The sequence below is a fragment of the Dipodomys merriami genome, unplaced genomic scaffold (assembly GCF_024711535.1).
Source record: "Dipodomys merriami isolate MVZ:Mamm:240054 unplaced genomic scaffold, mDipMer1.0.p SCAF_7, whole genome shotgun sequence".
In the NCBI taxonomy this organism is placed as follows: domain Eukaryota; kingdom Metazoa; phylum Chordata; class Mammalia; order Rodentia; family Heteromyidae; genus Dipodomys; species Dipodomys merriami.
Genome location: NW_027206290.1, coordinates 73,201,055 through 73,221,283, shown reverse-complemented (window position 1 = coordinate 73,221,283; position 20,229 = coordinate 73,201,055). Strand labels below are relative to the sequence as shown.

General features: G+C 42.4%; 1 protein-coding gene across 4 annotated transcripts; it reads left to right on the top strand.

The window, feature by feature from the left end:
* The first annotated feature begins 1,411 nt into the window (after window positions 1–1,411).
* Window positions 1,412–20,058, top strand: Dsn1 (DSN1 component of MIS12 kinetochore complex). 4 transcript variants are annotated; one of them, XM_070007249.1, is made up of 11 exons: window positions 1,412–1,518; window positions 2,854–2,901; window positions 3,409–3,513; window positions 6,877–6,950; window positions 8,206–8,278; window positions 9,903–9,990; window positions 13,055–13,114; window positions 13,495–13,572; window positions 15,177–15,324; window positions 17,217–17,304; window positions 17,804–20,058. In XM_070007249.1, the coding sequence occupies exons 2-11, from the start codon at window positions 2,868–2,870 to the stop codon at window positions 17,902–17,904; spliced, it is 849 nt and encodes a 282-aa protein (XP_069863350.1). In that variant the 5' UTR covers window positions 1,412–1,518; window positions 2,854–2,867; the 3' UTR covers window positions 17,905–20,058. The 4 variants fall into 4 exon arrangements, with proteins under 4 accessions (XP_069863350.1, XP_069863348.1, XP_069863351.1 ...); XM_070007247.1 differs by having other exon boundaries at window positions 3,196–3,513; XM_070007250.1 differs by lacking the exon at window positions 3,409–3,513.
* Window positions 20,059–20,229: the final 171 nt, after the last annotated feature.

Genomic DNA, 20,229 nt, shown 5'->3' with positions numbered 1-20,229 from the left:
AAGAATAAACACTATTAGTAGGGAACTTCAAGTCTCTCACTCCCCCATTAGGCTACAGCAGCTGCCCAGGCTCTTAACATTAATGATTTCCCCAGGGCTCTGAATAAGCAAGCCCTGAGAGAGTATCTCAAGAAAAACATCTGGCAAAACTTATCTTAGGAATCCTTATTAATGGAAAATATCTCCTGACAATGGGCTTTTCGACCCTAAATAAATACCTTTTAAAATAAAGCACCTGGTAGATTGTCAAGTATTCATCATCTATGCCAACTAAGGAGAGTTGGTCTTTGGGATTCCCAACTTAACAGTTCTGAGAACATATACAATGCAGCTAGAGGAGGGTTGTCACACAAATGATTAACATGCCAGATGGTTGAAAGGAAGAAGACTGCACAGACAATCACGTATAACTCCTAGACTTACTGAAGCCTTAAATAGGCCTGACACAAAGAACTTGGCAACTTCTCATACTCCCACATCTCCAGCCTGTTGGGGGGGGGGTTGCTTTTGTTTCTGCTTTTCTGTTTTGTTTACTTGCTTTGCTATTAAATAAAACTTCTATAAACTCATCTAACTGGACTCATTCTTTAGTTCTTTGCCATATTACCGCTTGCATTGGGGCCGTGAAATATGGCAACCCATGTTGAGGTTCATGCTAAGAACCTCCTTGGCTTTGAACCAGTCCTGATGCACTGAGGAAGAAGCCTGCTTTGCTGATCCTTCTAGGCCAGCAAGGGGAAATGGAGCAGACAGATGGAGCTCCTGGGAAGAGTGATTGAAACACCTGGTTTCCAGCATGGGGCTACAGAGAAGGCCGTGAGGTTTCTTTAGGTGAGGCTAAAACATGGGGAAATTTGCTAGGGCTGAAAGGGGAAAACTTCCCAGGCATAGGACATGGCTTAAACCAAGAGACCCCTCTGGGTGGCCAGAGGAGTTGTGAACAGTTTAGAGAGGCCAACCCCATAATAGAATTGGCAAGTTCTTGAATGTTGCCCTATATTGTAGGGAGCTGCTGAAGTGAAGTGCATAGGATGGGGGCAAACCGAGCTCAGAGCCCTAGTTCACCCTGTGAGGACTCTGGGTCCACATTAAGAGTTGAGATAAAGGGAGGAGGGAACATAGCTTAGCGGTGCAGGTAGGGCATCAGAGGGCTCTATAGTCCTTCCGCGGGTATTTGTGTGGGCCTCTGTTTCCTGATCATCGAAGCAGGGATCTGAGGCCTATCAGACGCAAAAGGACATCATAGCGGGGTGTGTCCAAAAGAAGACTCCCCGGGTGGTAACACAGACACCGCTAGAGGGAAGCAAAGACGTGGAAGATGGGAGCTGGGCGGGCAAGAGCGGAAGCACGAGTGTACGCATGCGTCTTTCCAGGGCTTGGCGATATGAGCGCGCATGCCCGAAAGGCCGAGAACCGCGCATGCGTCATTGGTTGGCGGGAGTTTCGGAAGTGGTGGTGACGTAAACAGCGCACCTAGACGTACTGGAGAGGGGACGAAGTGGCGCCGGAGATCCTGAGGTGATCTGGGAGTGCAGAACCTGTGGCCTTGCGTTTCAGGGATGGGGGTCTCCGGGCTGGACGGGCGTCACTCTGAGGTCCGGAAGTCGCCGGCCTCTCCCCGGATGTGGTCTAATGAACCCCCTCAATTAGGCTCTCGGCCCGGCGGAGCACGGTGCTCTCGACGGTGGGCTTTAGGGGGGGCCTCCAGGGTGCCTTCCGGATGGAAGCAGCTCTGAGGCGAGCTACGCCTCGGGCTAGACTCCAGAAAAGCTCTAAGAAAAGGAGCCGGGGCCTGGGCCGAGGGCGGGGGGGCGGGGCGAGCCGCCACGGCCGAGCGCCGGCACCGGTGCCCTGGGCAGGCTCTCTACGCCCGGGACCCTCCGACGGAGTGTGGAGTAGCGTCTCCAGTTATGGCCCAGGTCCCGGCGGCGTATAAGCACACTGAAATGGCTGCCTTCGCTGCCACGAGTCAGGCTTGAGGCTGTGTAATAGTCATAAGGCCCATGGGGATTTAGATCTTTGAAGGACTCATCGTTGCCCTATGAACCTTTGCATAGTGTCCTCATCTATTCATTTTCTTTACTAGAAAGCGCTGGGAGGGAGAGCTAAGATGGAAGACGAAGAGCCACTTTAGTTGTTTCCCTGCTCTTTTCCAAGTCAGTTGTTTGTGACAGATGCTGGGCATACAGCCTGGCTAGGGAGTCAGACATGTAAACCCATTGTATAACCAGTACTAGGGAGGTCAAGGGGGTGTGGCCCCCAAAATCTGACAGAGACAAGTGATTTCCTATTTAAGCCACCATGGGAAGGAAAGATATGTTTCATAGGTGGGATGATAGATGCATTCAGAAATTCACAAGTAGTACAGGAATACAAGAGCAGGAATGGGTAGGCTAGGATTCGTTTATGACAAGGTGTTGAGTACACTTCAGAAAAAATTTACTTCAGCTGTCTCTAGGAATGCATTGGGCTGGAGCAGTGTTAGATAATGGGGTGGACAGAGAGGGCAGAAATGAAGAGACCTGAACTCAGCTTGGAGTAGTAAGTGGGCAAGGAGGAAAGGTTTTAGAGATACTTGATAGAATGGATAGGACTTTGGACCTGGAGAGTTAAGAATACAAAGTAAAGAGTAATCTCTTTTTCTAATGAAACTTAGGAATGAGGTAGACATAATAATGAGAGGTAAGGTAGGATATGTGTTTAGGGAGATAGAAGCATTTTTAGCAATAAGTTCTGTAGACATTCAGAATAAGAGGCAGTGATTCTAGCTGGTAATTCTGTGGTAGAAATGGGCGAGGGCAATGGAAAGAGGCTCTGGTGGAGAGCAGATGAGCTCATTTTCTTTATTTTCAGAGTTCTCATCCAGGATGACTTCAGTGACCAAATCAGAGATCACAGAAGGTGAGTATGGTAGTGAAATTCAGTACCTTTTGCCTTGGGGTCAGGCTTCTGAGCTATAACAAAATCCTTTCCTGGCTCCGGTAGATTTGGAATCACGTATTCCAAATTTATGGTTCCTCACTATAACTGGTTCTCGGGCATACAGTTTCTTCCTTTCATTTTTCTTGGGTCTTATTCCAGGCTGGCCCCAAACTCCTGGGCTTAGTTGGTCCTCTTGCCTCAGGTTTCACCTTTTTTCTCATACTTAGTTGTGGGTTTGATTTTGTATTTTGACTTTTCTATAACAAATGCTAGAAGAGGAATCAGAGACGGCTACTCATGATCATCCATTGCCATCCAGTCTCAACCGTGTGGAAATGTTTACTAAATCATCTGCCTCCCTGGAGACGACTCAAGGCATTTCAAAGGGAAGAAATCACCTTGGCTCTGGCCCTGAAAAGGGGGCAAGTTGTGATGTCTGCCACCAGGAAGGACTTCAGTTGAGGTCTTTTCATTTGTCCCCTCAAGAACAGTCTGTCCGTCATCAAGACAGAAGGCAATCCTGGCGACGAGCAAGTATGAAAGAAGTAAATCGGCGGAAGTCCCTACCTCCCTTTCACCAGGGCATTACAGGTGGGGTGCTGTGTACATTAGACAGTGAGGTTCCAGCTCCAATAAGAGGCAGAAAGGAATGGCAAAGTTAGCAAACTAGATGTCACTCTGTTACTTTCTGTAGCTCTTGTGACTTTGAAAAAATTGTCAGCTCTTTGAGCCTCAGTTTCCTCACCTGTAAGATGAAGATAACACTACTTACATGTGGGTATGGTCTGACTTTGCTGCACACCCAATAAGTGCTCAATATTATTGCTATTTCATTGAAGTACTCAACCTCAGTTAGAATGATGAACAGTAGAGGGGGCTGGGGAGGTGGCTCAGTGGTAGAGCACTTGCCTTGCATGCATGAGGCCCTGGGTTTAATTCCTCAGCACCACATAAGCAAAAAGAAAAAAGCCGGAAGTGGTGCTGTGGCTCAAGTGGTAGAGCGCTAGCCTTGAGCTGAAGAGCTGAGGTACAGCGCCCAGGCCCATAGTTCAGACCCCACGACCGGACCCCCCAAAAAAAAAAAAAAGAAAAAAGAATGATGAACAGTAGAGAGTCCTTGTCGCTTTTTGCCTTAGACCCTAAAGTGAAACAACAAGTTTATGGGTTGGTGCCTGATTTAGACTTTATAAGAGGAAATAACTCAAGAGGGAAGATGCACATAAAAAATATTTCAAGCTGGGTACTGGTGGCTCATGCCTGTAATCCTAGCTACTCAAGAGACTGAGATCCGAGGATCAAGGTTTGAAGCTAGCCCAAGCCAGAAAGTCCATGAGACTTATCTCCAGTTAACTACCAGAAAACCAGAAGTGGAGCTGTGACTCAAAGTGGTAGAGTGATAGTCTTGAGCAAATGAGCTTAGGGACAGTGCCTAGGCCTTGAGTGGAAGCCCCACAACTGACAAAAGTAAAATCTATAGTACGATTGGAGTTGCTGCTCATTGACAGTGTGCATATTGCATATGTGAGGCTCTGGGTTCAATCCCAAATGCATAAAGGAAGAAAAATATAGAATGAAGACATACATTTTAGGAATGTGATTTGTGTGATTTTGTGTGAATTTATAATGATTAGATTTCAGCATCAAAGGACAAGATGTGATATAGAAAGTCTAGTGTGGTCTTAAGCTTAACCTCCTTTGCCTTCAAGATTGTCAGTAATGCTTATCTTACAAGGTTATATGAGAATTAAGTGAGTTGATGTAGAATGTAGTATGTACTTATTTGACACAGTATGCCTTCAGATGTTAAGCTGTTGTGATTACGTTTAAGCAATTATTACACTTCAGGTTCTCTGATGTAGAATAAAGTCTGAGTTAAAAAATAGCACATCAGGGGCTGGGAAGGTGGCTCAGTGGTAGAGAGCTTGCCTTGCATGCATGAGGCCCTGGGTTTGATTCCTCAGCACCACATAAACAAAAAGAAAAAAGCCGGAAGTGGCGCTGTGGCTCATGTGGTAGAGCGCTTGCCTTGAGCTGAAGAGCTGAGGGACAGCGCCCAGGCCCAGAGTTCAGGCCTCATGACTGGACCCCCCCCCCCCCAAAAAAAATAGCACATCAGAATATTGTTTTAGTTTCTACACGTGTAAGAAAAATTAGTAGTTCCTCAAGATTAGACATCTTCAACTATTCCAGAGTATTTAGACTTGAAATCATCAGTGTGATAAGACTGGTTATTGTATGATTTTCCTGTTCAGGTGTCCTTGGTTATACGCAGAAACAATTCGGTTTTTCCTGAATCAGCCTTAAGAGTTAGTCAAGAGACAAGAGTACGTTAAAAACATTGCCAGCTGGATAAAGCTGGAGGGCAAAAAGACATGTAGTGCTAGTATTCCCAAAGCTGGGTAATAATTTGTTTTTAAATGGACATAATTGAAAAACAATCTTTACATCTTGTTGCTTGAGAATTCAGTGGGATAATTACATAAAAGGCCTACCCAATTCAGCCTCATTACTCATGTGACCTAGAGCAAGATCTGTTACCTGGCCTTTGTGCCTCTGTAATGTGTCATCAAAATAACATTGATAAGATACTTACCTCAGGGCTAACCTGCTCAAGAAAATGCCCTTTAGGGCTGGGAAGGTGGCTCAGTGGTAGAGCGCTTGCCTTGCAAGCCTGAGGCCCTGGGTTCGATTCCTCAGCACCATATAAGCAAAAAGAAAAAAGCCGGAAGTGGCGCTGTGGCTCAAGTGGTAGAGCGCTAGCCTTGAGCTGAAGAGCTGAGGGACAGCGCCCAGGCCCAGAGTTCAGGCCCCACAACCGGACCAAAATAAAAAAAAAAAAAAAAAGAAAATGCCCTTTAAATAGCAAATGTTCAACAGGTGTTAGCTATTAATTAGGTCATTACAGAGAGGCAGCATGCTACCAATGGGAAAAACAGACCCTGGTGTTAGTCTTGGGTTTGAACCAAGGCTCTTTCGGTCACTGGTCTCATTTTACAAATGGAGCTCATAGAGTTCATAGAAGACTCTTAAAGGCGATTCATTTCAAGCATAGGTCAGTGCCAACTACAAAAATGATCATATGTTTTCATCTCCTTTCTCTGAATCATAAAAATAGGTAAATAGGGTTTTTTTGGCCAGGTTTTTTTTTTGTTTGTTTGTTTGTTTTTTTGCCAGTCGTGGGGCCTGAACTGTGGGCCTGGGCGCTGCCCCTCAGCTCTTCAGCTCAAGGCTCACAAGCGCCCTGCCACTTGAGCCACAGCGCCACTTCTGGCTTTTTCTGCTTATGTGGTGCTGAGGAATCAAACCAAGGGCCTCATGAAGGCAAGGCAGGCACTCTACTACTGAGACACCTTCCTAGCCCTTTTTTGGCCTAATTTAACCAAACAAGATTTTAATGTAATGCATCAAAAGATTCTACTGTTTTCTTTTGTTGCTGGTACTATGGTTTAAACTCAAGACTTTGACCTTGCTAGGCAGGTGCTCTGCCATTTTAGGCCATGCCTCCAGACCCTAATAACATTTCTTAAAGATTGTATTATTCCTTAGTGACGCTGGAAGGATTAGAATTATTCCTTTAATCAGAGAAGATGCCTTTTTTTTTTTTTTTTTTTTTTTTTTTTTGGTCGTAGGCTTGAACTCTGGGCTTGGGCATTGTCCCTTAGCTCTTCAGCTCAAGGTGAGCGCTCTACCTCTTGATCCACAGTGCCACTTCCAGTTTTCTGGTAGTTTATTGGAGATAAGAGTCTCGTGGACTTTTCCTTCCTGGGTTGGCTTTGAACCGCTATCCTCAGAGCTCAGCCTCCTGAGTAGCTAGGATTACAGGCTACCGGCACCCAGCTAGAGAAGATGCTTTTTATCTTAAGTTGGATTGTGTCACAGAGAGGAAATTTTTGTTTTGTCAAATTGTTAACTTTAAATGTACAATTCTTTAAATATGGTGTTATTTTCTGTCAGAGCTTAGCAGGTCTATCAGTGGTGACTTACCAGAAAGCAAAAGGCTTGGTGCTCTCCTGTTTTCCAGTTTCCAGGTGAGATTCTTGTGATTGGAAAGTGCTTTTGTTGTTGTTTATTCTTTTTTTTTTTTTGGTCAGTCGCGGTGCTTGAACTCTGGGCTTGGGCGCTGTCCCTGCGCTCTTCAGCTCAAGGTGAGCACTCTACCACTTGAGCCACAGCACCACTTCCAGTTTTCAAGTGGTTTATTGGAGATAAGAGTCTCACAGACTTTCATGGCTTTGAACCGTGGTCCTCAGATCTCAGCCTCCTGAGTAGCTAGGAATACAGGCGTGAGCCACCAGCACCCAGGTTGTTGTTTATTCTTATTGTAGTAATTACAAAGGGATATTAATACTATGTGATGAATCAATTAGAAGGTGTTCCTCTAGATTTAATTCTGGTAGCTAAATTAATTTTTGGTTCCAGCTTTCTGCTACTCCCATTACTAAGTAGCCTACAGATTTCCCCAGTGTGGCCTCTAAATGGTAGGAATTTAAAGCAGGTAAAATCAAGTTATTACAGCCTTGGCTCACCCCTGTAATCCTAGCTGCTTGGGAGGCTGAGATCTGAGGATCTCAGTTTAAAACCAACCCAGAAGGAAAGTCTGTGAAACATTTATCACCAATTAACCACCAAAAAAGCCAGAAGTGAAGCCTTGTATATAAAAGCTCAGGAACAGTACCTAGGCTCTGAGCTCAAGCCCCAGCACTGACACAAAAGTCAGGTTGTTTATTATATGGCTCACTGATGCTTATGGAAAATTAGTCAAATAAATAATTCATTTGAGTTAAATGACCACTTTTTCCTGAATTAAAAATCAAAATGGTGACAGGTGCCATTGGCTCATGTCTGTAATCCTACCTACCCAAGAGGCTGAGATCTGAGGATTGTGATTCAAAGCCAGACTGGGCAAGAAAGTCCATGAGACTTATCTCCAGTTAACCACAAAAAACAAACAAACCAAAAAAACCCCCCAAAAAACCCAGAACTAGAAGTGAAGCTATGTGGTTCAAGTGGTAGAATACGAGCTTTGAGCAGAGATGTCAGACACAGTGCCCAAGCCCTGAGTTCAACCCCCAGGGCCAACACACACAATCACAATCACAATCAAAATGGGTAATCAGAACAATAAAGAAAATTTTTATTTTGTTACCTATTTGTTGATATGAAACATCTTAGATGAAAAAGAATCATGTTTAGTTTCCCATTTTAGTAAACATCATGAAGTTATATGAACTTTGGTCTGGTCTGGAAAATTGTGGTTGTACTAAAAATGCTTTTCTTTATTAGTTCTCTGTTCAGAAACTCGAACCTTTCCTAAGGGACACTAAGGGCTTCAGTCTGGAAAGTTTTAGAGCAAAAGGTAAGTTGCTGAAGATAGACAACTGTGCTTTGACCTTGGACCCTTCTTGGGGTCAGCCAAAGCCTCATTTGCAGGCTCTCCATTTAAAGGCGCCACTGCCCCATAAAACCAGGTCCTTTTTGTTTTGTTCATTTTTTAATTGCATTTAACATAAGAATATATATTTATTAAACTCATAAGAAAGTAGAAAATAATCACCCTACCCTAACCCCCATCTCAACTTCTTTACAGAGGCAGTTATGGCCACTAGTTTTCTTGTGTATTCTTACAGAGATTTTTTTTTTTGGGTCCGGTTGTGGGGCCTGAACTCTGGGCCTGGGCGCTGTCCCTCAGCTCTTCAGCTCAAGGCTAGCGCTCTACCACTTGAGCCACAGCGCCACTTCCAGCTTTTTTCTTTTTGCTTATGTGGTGCTGAGGAATCGAACCCAGGGCCTCGAGCATGCAAGGCAAGTGCTCTACCACTGAGCCACCTTCCCAGCCCCCAGAGATTTTTATTGTTTGTTGAAATATTCATTAGAATTATATGATTTGATACTCTGTACTATTCAATACTTCAGCTTTCCCAGGGACTGGGGATCAAACCTGGAGTTTCATGCACACCAAGCAAGCATTTTACTTCTGAGCTATACCATGTCCCAAACTTGGATTTTTTTCCTTTTAACCTAATAATTTATCCTGCAGATTATTCTATATCACACATATAGAGCTGCTTTCGCATTTTGGTAGTCGTATATAATACTCCCTTACATAAATGAACAATGTTTGATTAACAAGTACTTTAACTTTTAGGATTTTATATCAGTCTTTTTCTATTACAAGTAGTAAACTAAGTACTTTTTTTTTTTTTTGGTCAGTCATGGGGTTTGAACTCTGGGCCTGGTGATGTCCCTGGGCTTTTCAGCTCAAGGCTAGCTCTCTACCATTTGAGCCTCAGTGCCACTTCCAGCTTTTTCTACTTATGTGGTGCTGAGGAATCGAATCTCTACAGTGCCACTTCCGGTTTTCTGGTGCTTTATTGGAGAGTCTCATGGACTTTCCTGTCTAAGCTGGCTTTGAACCATGATCCTCAGATCTCATCCTCCTGAGTAACTAGGATTACAGGCATGAGCCACTGGTGCTCTGAATACTTTTTTACTTTTTCTTTTTTTTTTTTTAATACTACTGAGGTTTGAACTCTGGGCTTCATGCTTGCTAGGCAGGCTTTCTGTTAAGCAATTCCTCAAGCTCTTTATATCACTGGTTATTTTAAGGTAGGGTCTTGCCTATTCCTAGATATGCATCTGGACTTTTCCTCCTATTTTGTACTTCCTGCCATAGCTGGGATGACAGGCTACCATGCCCAACTTCTGTTAAAATGGAGTCTTTGGGATTCTTTGCCTATGCTAGTCTTTTTTCACTTAAGGCTGGCACATAAGCCACAGTTGTATTTCCAGGGTTTTTTTCTTGGTCAATTGGAGATAAAAGATAAGTTGTGCACCCCTACACCACTTTTTTGGGTAAATGACAGAGGGTCAGAATATCATGGATGACATTAGACCTGGGAATACCTTTTAAGTGTCTTTTTAAGCTGCTCATTGGGAAAAGTTGTATCTTTAATTTTATGACATAAATATATTCTCTCTAGCATCTTCTCTTTCTGAAGAATTGAAACATTTTGCAGACAGACTGGAAAGTGATGGTATTTTACAAAAATGCTTTGAAGAGTCAAAAGAGTAAGCAAGCAATGTTACTTCTGTTCTAATATATAACTGAATTGACTTCATTATAATTAAATAGTTGTTCCTTTGCTCAGTAAACATTTATCCAGCATCTTCTTATATACCAGCCTTTTTTTTTTTTGGGTCCGGTTGTGGGGCCTGAACTCTGGGCCTGGGCGCTGTCCCTCAGCTCTTCAGCTCAAGGCTAGCACTCTGCCACTTGAACCACGGCACCACTTCTGGCTTTTTTATTTTTTCTGCTTATGTGGTGCTGAGGAATTGAACCCAGGGCCTCATGCATGCAAGGCAAGCACTCTACCACTGAGCCACCTTCCCAGCCCATACCAGTCTTTTTTGTTTTTTGGGGGGGGGTCCAGTCGTGGGGCCTGAACTCTGGGCCTGGGCACTGTCCCTCAGCTCTTCAGCTCAAGGCTAGCGCTCTACCACTTGAGCCACAGAGCTACTTCCGGCTTTTTGCTTATGTGGTGCTGAGGAATCGAACCCAGGGCCTCATGCATGCAAGGCAAGCACTCTACCACTGAGTCACCTTCCCAGCCCCACCAGTCTTTTTTGTTGAGATTTTTTTTTTTGCTTGTTTGTTTTTTGTTGGTTATGGGGCTTGAACTCAGGACCTAGGCGCTGTCCAGCTTTGGCTCAAGGCTAATGCTCTACCACTTTGAGCTACAGTGCCACTTCTGTTTTTCTAGTGGTTAATTGGAGATGAGTGTGGCTTTGAACCATAACCCTCAAATCTCAGCCTCTTGAGTACCTAGGATTACACATGTGAGCTACCAGCACCCAACTTGAGTTGTTTTTGTTTTGTATGTTTTTTAAAATGCATACTGGTACCTTGTGATCTGCCTTAGCTTTTTCTCTTGAGCTGGTGCTCTACCACTTAACCCATACTTCCTCTTCCAGCTTTTTGCTGGTTAATTGGAGCTAAGAGTCTCATATTTGTCTGACTGAGCTGGTTTTTGAACTGTAATCCTCTGATCTTAGCCTCCTGAGTAACCAGGATTATAGGCACCAGCTACCAGCACCTAGCATGTAGCAGCCTTTTTTGTTGTTGTTGGTTGTGGGGCCTGACCTCTGGGCCTGGGCACTGTCCCTCAGCTCTTCAGCTCAAGGCTAGCACTCTACCATTTGAGCCACAGTGCCACTTCCAGCTTTTTCTACTTATGTGGTGCTGAGGAATCGAACCCAGGACCTCATGCATGCAAAGCAAGCACTCTACCACTAAGCCACCTTCCCATCCCTACCAGCCTTTTTTAAATACTGCGGATGTAGGGATAAGTTTCTTCTGTTATATACTGAAAGAGAGAGAGCAAAATGCAAAGAAATTATGATTCCAGATAGTGATAATTTAGGAAGTCAACAAATAGAGTGACTGGTGTAGACTAATATTTTGATCTTTGGGCTGACACATAATACCTGAGTGGTAAGGACACCACGGGAAGATGAGGAAAACACATATGTAGATCTTTGCTAGCCATGTGAGATGAAAGAAGCTCATGTTCATTGGCTTTTGGTAAGCAAAACATTACCAGAATTTAAACCTTCCCCCCACCCCACCCCCCCGCAAAAAAAAAACAGAAAAACTTTGGAGTTGGAGGCGTGTAGAGTGCCAGCCAATGAGAGAAAGCAAGCATCAGATACTGAGTTCGAGTCCAGTCTCAGGCAAAAAATAATAATAAAAATTAAAATCCCACCCCTTAAACCATTGATTCTTCAGGAATGGAGCTGTCATCCCCAGTCCTATGTTGGCCCTACAACAAAAGATATGCTTAAGTTGGAGGCATGGCTCAGTTGGTAGAAGCCTTACCAATACATGAAAGTATCAGGTACTAAGTTCAAGTCCTGGGGGCTGGGAAGGTGGCTCAGTGGTAGAGCTCTTGCCTTTCATGCATGAGGCCCTGGGTTCGATTCCTCAGCACCACATAAGCAAAAAGAAAAAAAAAAAGTTCAAGTCCTAGGCTCAAAGCTGAAAAAAAAGAAGATACACTTGGTCTTACATCATGATCTTTAACTTTGGACTTCATGAAGTTCTACTTTTTCCAGGTCTGTAGAATAGCATGACTTTTTTTTTTTTTGCCAGTCTTAGGGCATGAACTCAGCCTGGGCACTGTCTCTGAGCTTGAGCTTCTTTTGCTCAAGGCTAGCACTCTACCACTTGAGCCACAGCATGCATCACTTCCAGCTTTTTCTGTTCATGTGGTACTAAGGAATCTAACCCAGGGCTTTATGCATGCTAGGCAAGCATTCTACCACTAAGCCACATTCCTTTTTTTTTTTTTTTTTGGTCCCCGGGTTTGAATTTGTTTCTACTAGGTAGAATATCAAGTACATTTTGATATCTTCAGTGTCTGCTGCTGTTGCTGAGTATGTGTACATGTTTGTATGTGTATGTGCATACTAGAGCTTGAACTTAGGGCCTAGGCACTGTCCCTTAACTTTTTTGTTCAAGGCTAATGCCCTACCACTTGAGCCACACCTTAATTTGTTTCTTTGATACTTCATTGGAGGTAAGAATCTCACAGACTTTATTGCCTCACTTGGGTTCAAACTGAAATCCTCACATTGTGGCCTCCTAAGTAGCTAAAGATTTTCAGCACTGGCTTTAAAAATATGCTATTATTATTATTATTACTACTACTACTACTTTTTAATGTATTAGAGCATCTTTCTGTGTGCAAGGCAGTCACTCTACCACTTGAGCTACATCTTCAGTCCCTAGTGCCCACTTCTTTTCCATTGGAATTAAACATCTAACTGAGCTGAGTCATTGGATTATCCAATTTGGTTAGCTGAGCAGAGGAAGAACATAAGAAGCCTTAAGTGCCATACTAAGGAGTTTTGACTTTTCTTCTAAATGCAAGTAGAGTTGTAGAGTTTCTAAGAACAGAAAAAACAAAGGGACTTTTTAGAAAGGTTAATCTGGGAGATACAGTCAAGAAAAAATATTTGTTGAAAGGTAAAAGCTATGAGCATGTCTTTTTGCCATTAAAATTCTGTAAGACATTATATTAAAAGCAAATGGTTCCTGATTCATATTGAATTCATAATCCAATGTATCTTCCAGAAAAGCATCAGATTTTTCTCTGGAAACATCAGTGGCTGAGATGAAGGAGTATATAGCAAAGTAAGTGAAAATGAGTGAACTTTTCTTGGACAATACAGAATTCTTCGTGTGAGAAAAATAAACTTGGGAAAAATGCTGGGTTAACAGTATTCAGTATTTGTATATCAGCCTTAAAAGTTAGGAAGCTGTGTATGTTTTTTGAAGATGTTTATGGGCTATACTGGTGGCTAGATTCATTGGATGGAGTCTAGGGAATAAGGGTGTTAATTTGATTTTAACAATTCGATTAATAGCCATTAAGCCACTCCAGCTTTCTAATCCTTTAATGACCTTTTTACTAATATTTACCCGATTATATGCCTTATGTACTTATCGTTGCCCTGAATGATTCAGCATAAGATGATCAAAAGTTAACTGAATTTTGCCTTTCAATTCTGTAGATTTTCTTTAGAAAGTCAAACCTGGGATCAGCTCTTGCTGCGTTACCAGAAGGAAGCACTGCCAGAAGCAATGGCCAGGTTAGATCTGCGCACTGGAATATCTTTTTTTTCCTTGTGGAATTTGATTTGAGTTTGTTTTCTGGACTGTTAGAACAAAGAAATGATGTATCTTTTTGTTCAGTCAGCTCATCCAGATTCTATTAAAGTGTACATTTGTACTTTGATCATAAATGGAGACTGAGGGAGGAAAAGAGGGCATTGGCATCACTGTCTTCGGCCCTCTTAATGAGAACACTTGTTAAGGAATAGCTACAAATTTTAGAGTAAGCTTAACTTAAAAAAATAAAAATAAAAAAATCTAGGCTGGACGCTGGTGGCTGACTCCTGTAATCCTAGCTACTTAGGAGGCTGAGATATGAGGATTGCAGTTCAAAGCCAGCCCAGGCTGAAAAGTCCCGTGAGACATTTCCAGTTAACCACAAGTGGAGAGCGAAAGCCTTGAGCTGAAGAGCTGAGGGACAGCACCCAGGCCCAGCATTCAAATCTCATGACCAACAGAAAAAAAAAATCTAGCCCTGAATGTTTTCCTCTAATCGTAGTACTTTGGAAAATCACTTCACATCTTTGGAGCTCACAAAAACCTTATATAAAGTGTGGATGAAAGCATCTACTTAATCAGCTAGATCTCTCCCTATCACATTCAATATTAAGCTGTTTTCCAACCATTTCTTAGCTAGAAATCCAGCTATCAACTGTTAGCCAAAACCCTGATTACTAATGTTCTATCAGTAAAAAGAACATTTGAGGAACATGGTTTGAAAAGCTTGCCCAGTCCAGGCAGCGATGGTCATTGGTAATCATCTGGACATATTCCATGTATACACTTTATGAAGATAATGTTGAAGGTGACAGCTTTAGAATAAAAACTTTTATGGGAAACCTCAGAGGAACGTTCCAGAAACTGTCTAAGGTCTTGACTACTTCTCCTTAGTTTTGTGACTGTGGGCAAGTCACTTAATCTCTTGGAATCTGAGAATCCTCATTTGAAAATGTGCATAATATTTGTACCTGCCTCACTGGATCATTGTGAATGTTGAATGAGATTAAATGTAAACTGAGCCAGGTGCTTGTTTCATGCCTGTAATCCTAGCTACTCAGGAGATGGAGATCTGAGTATCATGGTTCAAAGCCAGTATAAGCAGGAAAATTTGTAAGCACCAAAAGAGTCAGACTTGGAGCTGTGTCTCAAGTGGTAGAATGCTAAGCTTGAGTAAGAAAGCTCAGGGAGGGTTGGGAAGGTGGCTCAGTGGTAGAGTGATTGCCTTGCATGCATGAAGCCTTGGGTTAGATTCCTCAACACCACATAAGCAGAAAAAGCCAGAGGTGGTGCTGTGGCTCAAGTAGGAGAGTGCTAGCCTTGAGCGAAGAGCTAAGGGACAGTGCCCAGGCCTAGAGTTCAGGCCCACAACCGACAAAACAAAACAAAAAGAAAGCTCAGGGATAGTACCTCGGCTCTAAATTCAAGCCTCAGGACTGGCACATGAAAAAGAAAAAAAAAGTAAACTAATTAATAGTGTCTGGAACCTAAGAAGTCCTCAGTAAACTGTAGATGTCATTGTGAAAAAGTCATTTCCATGAACTTTCCATCCATTCAAGTATTTCATTTTATTGTTTGTTCTTAGAAGCTCAGTTGCAACCAAAATCACTGAAGTCAACATGGACCCTAAAATATACCTTGAGTCTTCCCAAAGTGCAGTTCTCAACACAAAGCCTGACTACCAGGAAATAATACGGAGCCAGAACAAAGTCTTTGATTGTATGGAGTTGGTGGTAAGTTGCTTCGAGTTTATTCAGATTATCCAGCTGCACCTTGCTACCTGTCACCTTTCTAAGTCAGCTTGCCATTGCTGTGACAAAATACCTGACAGAATCAACCGATCTCAGAGGTTTCAGTCCGTGGTCACTTGGCCCTATTGCTTTAGGCCTTTCCCCACACACAGTACATTATGTTGGGAATGTGTGTCACAGGAGGATGCTTACCAAATGGTGCTGGGAAGCAGAAAGAGAACAAGGTCAGGGTCCTCATCTCCCCTTCAAAGACACATTCCAGTGACGTCACTTCGTTGTACTAAACCCTACTTCTTAAAGATTCTTCCATCTCCCACTGGGGCCTCTTGCTAGTGAACAAGCCTTTAGCATATAAGCCTATTGGGGGCATTCACAATTGCATTATCCTTGGAAATTAAAACACCTGGAGAATATAATATAAATAATAATATAATAAAGATAATATTCAACTCCACTTTGGGAAACATGGAGAGAAAATTGAAAAAAAAAAAAAAGGAAACATATGAGGTGGTGAGTGCTAGTAAAGCAAGGAAGGGGGCAAAGAATATAGGGAGAACCACAGTTTTTATTTTACATAAAGAATTCTTTAAGGCCCTTCCAGGTGGCTGCTTAATCACAACTTGAAGACATTTAGGAGTATGGCATGGTATTATCCCTAATATCAGCAGAAAGCAGTTGGTATTTGGAAGGGAGGTAATTCAAGGACTTTTCAAAGCTTTATTTATTATTTATTTATTTTTGTATTGGTTTTGGGGCTTGAACTCAGGGCCTGGTCACTGTCCCTGGGCTTTTTTGCTCAAGGCTAGCACTCTACCACTTAAGCCACAGCTAGAGACTTTGTGGACTTTCCTGACTGAGCTGGCTTCAAACCACGATCTTCAAATCTAAGCCTTCTGAGGCATGAGCCACCAATGCCTAGCATTATTTTTCGAGACTCTATAAAGGCATAGGTCTCAGCAGGCGCTGGTGGCTTATACCATTAATCCTAGCTACTCAGGAGGCTGAGATCTGAGGATCGTTCGAAGCCAGCCTGGGCAGCCAAGTCTGTGATACCCTTTTTTTTTTCTTTTGGTCAGTCATGGGGCTTGAACTCTGGGCCTGGGCACTGCCCTTGAGCTCTCTAGGTCAAGGTGAGCCCTCTACTACTTGAGCCACAGCGCCACTTCCATTTTTTTTTGGTGGTTTATTGGGGATCAGAGTCTCATGGACTTTTCTCAGATCTCAGCCTCCTGAGTATCTAGGATTATAAGTGTGGGCCATGGCACCTGGCTTCATGAGACTTTTATCTCCAATTAACCAGAAAACCAGAAGTGGTGCTGTTGTTCAAGTGGTAGAGCACTCTCCCTGAGCTGAAGAGCTGAGGGACAGCGCCCAGGCTCAAAGTTCAAGCCCTACAACCTACAAAAATAAATAAATAAAGGTGTAAGTCTCAGGGAATCAGTTAGTGAAGTAACATGGGGCTTACAGGTAACTGTATTCTTACCTTTTGTTTGGAGAGAGGAGCCATTATTGTGCCATCTGGGACAGGAGTCCCATAGTTGGCTGCTGTCTGAGCCATGACCTCTACATAAAGGATGCAGTTAACTCAGGATGACCTGTCTGGGAACAAGTTTGAGCAATAATAATATGGCCTTGGTCAGCTCCTTCCTGCCAGGGTTTCTTCATGGACACACCCAACCAAATGTTAGAGGGCATGATATCCTTTGCTAGAGGTTATGGAGTCAGCCTCCTGCTGCATAGAGCCAGGAGTATGAGGAGGTACCCACAGAGAATGTCTGGCATACGTATTCCAGGCTGTAAAGAGTAGCTAGTCCAAAGCTCCTGTAGGTTTAGTGAAGCCATGCAGCCTGCTCATGGCTGTCTTCTGCCTACAGATGGATGAGCTCCAAGGATCAGTGAAGCAGCTGCAGGCATTCATGGATGAAAGTACTCAGTGCCTCCAGAAGGTGTCAGTACAGCTCCGTAAGTGTGCTGTTTATAGTAATGTACCTAATAACATTTTGTGTTTCAAATTGCCCTTCTGAGCAAGCACCATGGTTCTCAGGATAATGCTTCTATCAAGTGATTTAATTTTCTCCCCACAATACGTAGTATACTGATGTGAAGTGTGTAGGTGTATATTCTACAGAAGCATTCAAAGAACTGTGTGGTGTCAGATCCAAGCCAAAAAAATTTGTGCTACCTTTAACAACTCTTCAATTCTTGAGAATACCCCAAATCACACTTACATTGTACCTCCATAGTTTTTCCTGTTTTCAGCTCTAAATCATTTGCTATACACATCTTCACTCACTTTTCACTTATATTGTTACAGTCATACCTGGCTTTCCTACCACTGTAATTGTGCCCTTACTTTGAGGACAGGCACCCTCAGATTTGTGATTGTGATGCCTTCACTGTCAGGCAGTATACATACATTAAGTTTCCAGTAATTTTTTTTTCTTTTTGCTTTCCTCTGCAGAAAAGAGAAGCATGGAACAATTAGATCATTCACCTGCTCGAAAACTGCTCAAACTTCACCTACAGAACCCTATCACACAGTGCTCTCCATCTTGTCAGTGATGTTACCCAGATTTTCTGCCATGCAATAGTCAGAAGATAGGACTAGGAAGAGTATCCCAGCATGTGGTGTTTCTGTGGCATTCTGGACTAGAAAGTTCTGTCTGTTGCCCTTGAGGATATTTGGCTGACTGCAGAGAACTTGGACTTTTTTCAGAGTGATGGAATTTGTGCATCCAAAAGAATGTTGGAGACATACTTTCTCCTGGAATGTTCAAAATGCTCAAAGCCTCTTTTTTGAAATGGCCTTCAGAATCAGCTGCTCGTTCTGTTAAATATCCTTCATGGTCAGAACTGTTCATCTATTCTTGTTTTATCTGATTTTGTTTTGGGTGCTGATACTGGGGCTTGAATATAGGCCCCCATGCTCTCAGCTCAGCTTCTTCACTCATGGCTGGTATTCCACTCACTTGAGCCACACCTTCAATCTGGTGTTTTACTGGTTAATTGGGGATAACTCTTGTGGATTTTTCTGCCAAGGATGGCTTCAAACTTTGATTTTTCACATTCTCAGCCTCCTGAGTAGCTAAGATTATAGGTATGTGCCACTGTTACCTACTGTAAATAGATTTTTCAACCCAAGTCAATTAGGACCATGCTTAATCATTTTAGGGGCCAAGAACATTGAGCATTGTTCACAAATGTCCAATTTTAAGGAAAGACTACTCATTGTCTGTATCCTAATGTATATCATGTGCTTTAGTTTTGATATTGAGTTGACATCTTTTGAGTTAATACTAAGGGATAAGACTACTTTTAGGGGTTTTTTGTTTTTTCTTTTTCTAGGGCTGAGAGTAAATTCCAGGGCCTCATACATGGTAGATTGGTTCTCTACCACTAAGCTACTGCTCAACCCCTGAACTTGATTTGGAAAAAGTCACTATTTGCTCTGTGGGTAACAGAAGCAAGCAAGATGTAGATATGAAGAGCAGTTAAGCTTCTACTGAAGTTGAGGTGAGAAGTGATAGCTTGTGCTAAGTGTTAAGTGGATGAATGTGATGTGTTGCTCATGGTGTCCGGAACATAATCGATATGTAACCTGTCTCTTAAAAACCCAATCCTAAAACAAACAAAAAACCAATCTTGTCACTTCCTGTGACAGAAGTCATTTAATCTCTTGTCTGTAAGGTTGGAAGAATGGTAGAATCTATAACTCTGGGATACCATAAAGATTAAACAATATAGGTTTAGAACAGCGGGGAAGCTAATAAATCAATTTGTGATATCAAATGGAGAATTCAACTACACTATCAGATATATGGATGGAGATACTGTATGAGAGTAATGTTTAGTTTGAAGACTTTAGAGTGGATTATTGTCCACAGTAGAACAAGAGGGGAAGTTTGAATCTCAAAGCCAACATTTAAGAATCAAGAGCCATGTTAATGACCTACTATTTCAGAAGCAGAGTGGTATCACACAGAGTGTAGAGCTTAGAGGGAGTCTCTTATTCTGAGTGTTTTTTAAAATTTGATTATTGCTAATATAAAGTTAATGTTCAAAGGGAGCTACATAAGTCAGATGAAGAGTACATTTCTTTTTGAACATTGTTACCCCTTCCCTTGCTTTCTCCCAGATTTCCCTCCCATACCCACCCACAAGTTGTATACTTCATGTTCAACAATGTCTAGTGAGTATCACTGCTTTTTGTTCACCTCTGTCCCTCCATTTCTGTGCTTTTCTGAGTTTCTTTATAAAATGGGGATAAACCACCTCTACCCAAAGGTGATTCAACCTTTTTTGTTTGAATTTGATGAGGATAGGAAGTGTGTTCAGTGACTTCGACAGCTAAACAGAATGGAATATTAAAAAATAATATCTATTGAGGTCTAAGTATCAATTAACTCTTAAAAAAACCTAGATTCTGTTTTTTGTCACTCTAGATGAGGAACTCAGGTATAGAGAGCTTAATTCAATGACGTGTGGATAGTAATGGAGGGTGAACATGAATCAATTTGATATTCAGTAAATATTAACAAATAAACATAATCCATACAAGAAAGGGCCATACCCAAATTTGGTTCAGAAATTGTGCTCAATGAGTAACATTATCTCTGCCTTTTGAGATGCTTGGTTGTATTTATTTCATTTGCCTAAAATAATAACCTTTAGTCAATGATACCCAGTGTAAATAAAAAGTAATATGCGCTAAGGGGATGAGGTTATGTCCTGTACATTTTGATATTAAATTGTTGAGTCATTAAACTTAATATGTGAAGTCATTGTGGAAAAATCCACCTCTTGTTATTATACTCAAGCAAGCAAGCAGTATGGCTGCCAGTTGTAATAGAGCTGATACAAATGACTTGGAGGTGGGAGCCCTCAATC

Coding starts and splice junctions, on each gene's coding strand:
- Dsn1 (XM_070007247.1), top strand. CDS start 2,868: ATGACTTCAGTGACCAAATCAGAGATCACAGAAG. Junction 2,902..3,195: donor CAAATCAGAGATCACAGAAG/GTGAGTATGGTA, acceptor AACAAATGCTAG/AAGAGGAATCAGAGACGGCT. Junction 15,325..17,216: donor TTGATTGTATGGAGTTGGTG/GTAAGTTGCTTC, acceptor TTCTGCCTACAG/ATGGATGAGCTCCAAGGATC.